Below are 2,526 nucleotides of genomic sequence, written 5' to 3' on the forward strand. Positions count from 1 at the left end.
GCCTTGAAGGGATACAGATCTGAAGGCCAAAACAAGTGACACAATTGGCTTTAAGCAAAGGTTGAGGAAGGGATGGAATGTGATAAAGAGGAGGATGGGCATTGGGGGTTGAAGGAGGGTGGTTGTAAGATGGGGATTAGGGTTGACAAAGGGCAAAATATGATGAAAAACACCGGAAAACGTCGAAGAACGCTGAAAATAAAAGTCGTGACCTCACTATCTGACAACCATAGGCAACGGAAGGGTAAGACACAAAGATAATTACTAGAGAGGAGAAGGAAAAAGAGGAAGAGCAAGGAGGTTGCTGCCCACCCCAACCAAAAGGAGTCGGCGGCAAAGAGAGCGGGGTTTTAGGGGGTTCTATGCGAGAGAGAAAAGGGGGAAGTGGCTAGGGTTCTTTTTGCGGTAATGTTAATTGTTTTGTCTTTGTTGATGCATTTTTCAATCTTTTGATTCCGCTTCGTTGGGGAATAAGGGCTTTCCGATTAGTCGTGGAATAAGGGATTCACACTTATTTTTTCTGGACTAGTTTACATGTAGGGCATCTCTTAAATAAACATGAAAGCTCTTGTATTTTGGTCTCAATTGGCGTGAAAACTGACCTAATTAGCCCTACCGAAGTTTACCTTCATTATGAAACGCGTACGTTGGTTTCAATGTGCAAATAAGTAAGAAAAGGAGGAAAACAAAATGAGATGAAGGCCAAACACTTCCAAATAACAAAAAGGAAAGAAAATAAAAGGCTAAAGCTATAATTCAAGCAATGGGGATTAAGAGGAGGACTAATTAGTGCCTACAGGGTTGAGAGGTGGTACTACTGGGATGTGAGAGAAGATGCATTGCCAGTAGATGCAGAAGTAGAAGAAGATGAAAGGTTTTTGTGGTTATGCATCCACACTTTGAACACCTGTCTGCTTACCCCTACACTCCTGCAGAACGTCTCTATCTCATCCTCTAGATCTTTTCTCAGCAGCTTCCACCCCAACTTCTCAGCAAACGCCAGCATCTTCTCCTTCTGCTCCGCCGTGAACTTCGTCCTGAACCGCTTCTTCTCGCTGCTCATCCTCTCTCCGCTGTCCGGCGACCCACCTCCGCCGGCATTGTAGTCAATGAGTTGGTCTTGTGTTGTTATGATATTTTCGGCGGGATCTCGACCTCGGCTGCTGCAGCTCATGATGACATGGTGTTGAAGATGACCTGATCCACCGCCTCCTGCAGCTTGAGATGACGTGGCTGCGTAAGTGACTCTGCGGTGGAAGTTGCGGTGGCATCCACAAGCGGCGCATTGTAAGCCGCCTGGGGATGCGTGATCAAGTGTGAACTCACCGCAGCCATCTGTAGCGTAGCTGCCGAGGCTGGCTGCATGGTTTCTCAAGCACTCTCTGTATACATCGTTTGTGTTCGGATCATGATCTCCTTCCATCCCCTTCTCTCTTTCTCTTTTCCTCTCTCCTCTCTGTGTGTTAGATATTTGCAATTACAGTGTATAAAAAACACAGTGGTTGCCAATGTGGTACTATTTGGTTGGCTTATTTACACAACCGCCCATGTTGTCCGTAACTGTTGAAGAATAGAATTTTACATATTACAGCTCAATATTAATTTTTTGTGATAAAATTTCAATGAAATTTTTTTTCTAACCAAAAGGTAGTTCAGCTTCCATTCCAAAAATTATTTTTTTGACCTTGCTTTTTCATTGGATTGTTATAAGGGGACTCATAGCTTAGATTTGTGCCAAGATTTAAGACAAAAAGGAAATAGGATTTTGATCTAAATGTCGTCTATTAACCAGTTTTTTAGAAATTGAATATGTTGATTTAATTAGTATTAGAAAATAACTATGACGACCACTTGTGATAACATCTATCCTATTACGCACGCCGTTTACATATCAGCGTGAGAATATTATTGCAATTAGTAATACACAATAACTATGACTACCACTTTTTTAGTTTTGTATCATCTAACATATATCAAATTGAAAAAAAAAAAAAATACAGAAAACAGAAAAGAACGAGCATAATTAAGGGACCTGAGCGACAATTTATATGTATGGGGAGATTTCGCGGTGGCATTTGGACACAACAATAAAATCAATAAGCATTACCTATGCAGTTGTATGGCAGCTGATTGATATGTCCAAAATTTCAGCAAGATACAGAGAAGATTTAGCCATGCTAATATGTCTACAAGCTAGTCAGCCAATGCAACCAATTATCACTTTATATCACGCTCCATCGCCTAACTGATATAGCTAGCTAGGGTAACAAAATTTACCCTAAAAGCTCGAGAATGTTTAAGGTTAAGGGTGAACATGCATACATGACAAAATAATTTGGCTTTTTTTATTTTATAATTATTTTGATTTTCGTGAGTACGTTGTTTTAGAAACAAACTATGTTTATTTCTTAAACAAATAATGATTAAAGATCCAAATTATTTTACACATGGAATGACAAATTCGTAAATTTATTAAAAACAAGGGTTAACCGTTAACAAAAGACTGCGAATATAAATCCGGGTGAA

The 2,526-nt window shown here is 40.0% G+C and overlaps 1 protein-coding gene across 1 annotated transcript; it reads right to left on the minus strand.

The window, feature by feature from the left end:
• Positions 1-647: 647 nt before the first annotated feature.
• LOC103946888 (zinc-finger homeodomain protein 11-like) lies at positions 648-1,488 on the minus strand. Its single transcript, XM_009357704.3, has one exon. The coding sequence runs from the start codon at positions 1,421-1,423 to the stop codon at positions 815-817; it is 609 nt and encodes a 202-aa protein (XP_009355979.1). The 5' UTR covers positions 1,424-1,488; the 3' UTR covers positions 648-814.
• Positions 1,489-2,526: the final 1,038 nt, after the last annotated feature.

Source organism: the organism of the source record quoted next, unplaced genomic scaffold (assembly GCF_019419815.1).
Source record: "Pyrus x bretschneideri cultivar Hongxiangsu unplaced genomic scaffold, Pyrus_bretschneideri_v1 Contig3, whole genome shotgun sequence".
Classification (NCBI taxonomy): domain Eukaryota; kingdom Viridiplantae; phylum Streptophyta; class Magnoliopsida; order Rosales; family Rosaceae; genus Pyrus; species Pyrus x bretschneideri.

Coding starts and splice junctions, on each gene's coding strand:
- LOC103946888 (XM_009357704.3), bottom strand. CDS start 1,423: ATGGAAGGAGATCATGATCCGAACACAAACGATGTATACAGAGAGTGC.